The sequence below is a fragment of the Misgurnus anguillicaudatus genome, chromosome 3 (genome assembly GCF_027580225.2).
Source record: "Misgurnus anguillicaudatus chromosome 3, ASM2758022v2, whole genome shotgun sequence".
In the NCBI taxonomy this organism is placed as follows: Eukaryota; Metazoa; Chordata; class Actinopteri; order Cypriniformes; family Cobitidae; genus Misgurnus; species Misgurnus anguillicaudatus.
In genome coordinates this window covers 6,410,770-6,413,541 of record NC_073339.2, presented here as the reverse complement: position 1 = coordinate 6,413,541, position 2,772 = coordinate 6,410,770, and the positions used below count along the sequence as shown (strand labels likewise).

Sequence of the window (2,772 nt, the reverse complement as noted above, 5' to 3'; positions counted from 1 at the left end):
CAATATTGCAAAAGTGGAGAAATAAGCTTTGGGTAAAACCAGGCTTAACCAGGAACCTCCCTGGCACATCACTATAATGTTTTACAGTAAGTTGTTATGTCCACCTACAGAGAAAACAGTAAGAAATAGATTCCATTTCTTCTTGTAATTACCTGTCTTCTATGGTAAAGTAATAGTGCAGAATGGACGGATAACAACAGAAAATGTATAATGGTCCTCAGTATTTTGAATAGTATGTTTACTGTAATCTCACTTGTTTCTGCGTACCTCAATCTAATTTAAGTTGACAGAACAAAGGTTTTTATCAACAAAAGCGTTCAAATTAAACATCATTCACAACTGGAAGATCATTTCAATTTTTATAATATTATTAGTGAAGATGAGGAAGAAACTCTGGGTAGATCCAGAACTCAACAGTTATAGGGCCCATCCTCTTCTGATGCATGTTTAAACAACTTTAATTCAAATATTAGTCATGATATGAGCAAATACCGAAGGTGGGGATGATTCTAACATATATAAGTCCTGATGTTTCACAGTAAGGCACAGCACTCATCTTTTTAACATCTCCAACAAGCGTCTTAATGGATTGTCAGGTAAGACTTTTTGACGTCTACATGTTTGAAAACATGTACAGTTAAATATTCACAATAAAATAATGTTTGTTTATTCTAATTAATATTATTAAATGTATTACATTTCACGCAGTTAGGTTAGGTCTGATATATTTTGTTATTTATCAGTGAGTTTGTTCATATATAAGTGTTCTCTCACTCCCACTCCCATGATGTTGATACATTTTCTCTGAATTTCTTGAATTGTCTTCTAATCTCTAGATATCAGAGCAGATGGAGGACTCACCTAATGCTTTATCCCAAGGCAAACCCAAATGCCCACCTGAAGACCCACCTAAAGGCATACCCAAATGCCCACCTCAAGACCCACCAAAAGGCATACCTAGATGCCCACCTCAAGACCCACCAAAAGGCATACCTAGATGCCCACCTCAAGACCCACCAAAATGCATACCCAAATGCCCACCTGAAGACCCACCGAAAGGCATACCCAAATGCCCACCTCAAGACCCACCGAAAGGCATACCTAGATGCCCACCTCAAGACCCACTGAAATGCATACCTAAATGCCCACCTCAAGACCCACCGAAAGGCATACCCAAATGCCCACCTCAAGACCCACCGAAAGACATACCTAGATGCCCACCTCAAGACCCACCGAAAGGCATACCTAGATGCCCACCTCAAGACCCACCGAAATGCATACCTAAATGCCCACCTGAAGACCCACCGAAAGGCATACCCAAATGCCCACCTCAAGACCCACCGAAAGACATTCCTAGATGCCCACCTCAAGACCCACCGAAAGGCATACCTAGATGCCCACCTGAAGACCCACCAAAAGGCATACCCAAATGCCCACCTCAAGACCCACCGAAAGGCATACCTAGATGCCCACCTCAAGACCCACCGAAAGGCATACCTAGATGCCCACCTGAAGATCAAACGAAAGCTCCACCTCAGTGTAGCCAAGTAAAGAATGTGAAACTGTAAAGAAATTTCACAGCAACAAAAAATAATGTATCTTCTTTTTTTACTGGGTACCTAAACCCAAACAGTAACACTGATATTATTTAGTGAAAAACAGATTTATGACTTCTACTATAATTAATATTTGGCAAATAATGTACTTGTTTAAAACCATCGTACAAACTAAGGTATAGTGAAATCTGTGTATACAATCTATATATATATGTACTCCTTTTGGGAAGGTTTTGAGGCCAGGAGATGGAAGGCGGCACAAACACATACTGGACACAATTCTGTAGAAAACCTTTTACTGTCTGAAAAATTTACATTTTAACATTCAAATGTTATATTAAACACTATAACATGTTAAACTAATAAATCTTACTCATAAAATATTCAATTCAAGACAAATGAATTTTGTTGCTTTAAGTTAATGTTTTATTGTTGGCTCCAAAACATAACAGTATATGTAATGTTTTGTCTTGATTACTCAGTTGGGTGAGTACAGACACAGGGTTTGCATTGTAGAACTGGAGTCAAACTGTTGTACTTGTGACAATATAAAGAAAGTCTTGATATACTTTATGTCATTAGTCTCTAGGTGAGCAAGTCATAAGAAGAGTGTATTAGTATAAAAAGTGAAGAAATAAACTTTGGCTTGACACAATAACATTTTACAGTGTGTTGTCAGTCTCACCCTGACCTTGCAGATCCATGCACCGTAAGAAAAGACAGTAATGAACTAATTAAATTCCAATTTTTATTGTAATTATCTGTCTCCTACAGTAAAGGAATAGTACAGAATGGATGGCTAACAAAATAACATGACTGTCTTCAGTATATAATGTTCAAAAGAGTTGATTAATAAACTAAACTGAACGTATATGATGTAAAATATACAACAGAGGGAACATTCTTAAAAATAAAGGTAATATTGCAGTTGAAAGAGACCATTCATAATTTCTTTTTTCATCATTATTGTGATTTTTTTTGCACTCAAATCAGCAAAAAAAGTGAATTCTATTTAGTTCAGTAACATTAAAGGAATAGTCTATTCATTTTCAATATTAAAATATGTTATTACCTTAACTAAGAATTGTTGATACATCCCTCTATCATCTGTGTGCGTGCACGTAAGCGCTGGAGCGCGCTGCGACGCTTCGATAGCATTTAGCTTAGCCCCATTCATTCAATGGTACCATTTAGAGATAAAGTTAGAAGTGACCAA

At 37.1% G+C, this 2,772-nt stretch overlaps 1 protein-coding gene across 1 annotated transcript; it reads left to right on the top strand.

Moving 5' to 3' along the window:
- The first annotated feature begins 482 nt into the window (after positions 1 to 482).
- On the top strand, positions 483 to 2,122 carry LOC129443995 (uncharacterized). The gene is made up of 2 exons (XM_055204320.2): positions 483 to 596; positions 837 to 2,122. The coding sequence occupies exons 1-2, from the start codon at positions 585 to 587 to the stop codon at positions 1,566 to 1,568; spliced, it is 744 nt and encodes a 247-aa protein (XP_055060295.2). The 5' UTR covers positions 483 to 584; the 3' UTR covers positions 1,569 to 2,122.
- Positions 2,123 to 2,772: the final 650 nt, after the last annotated feature.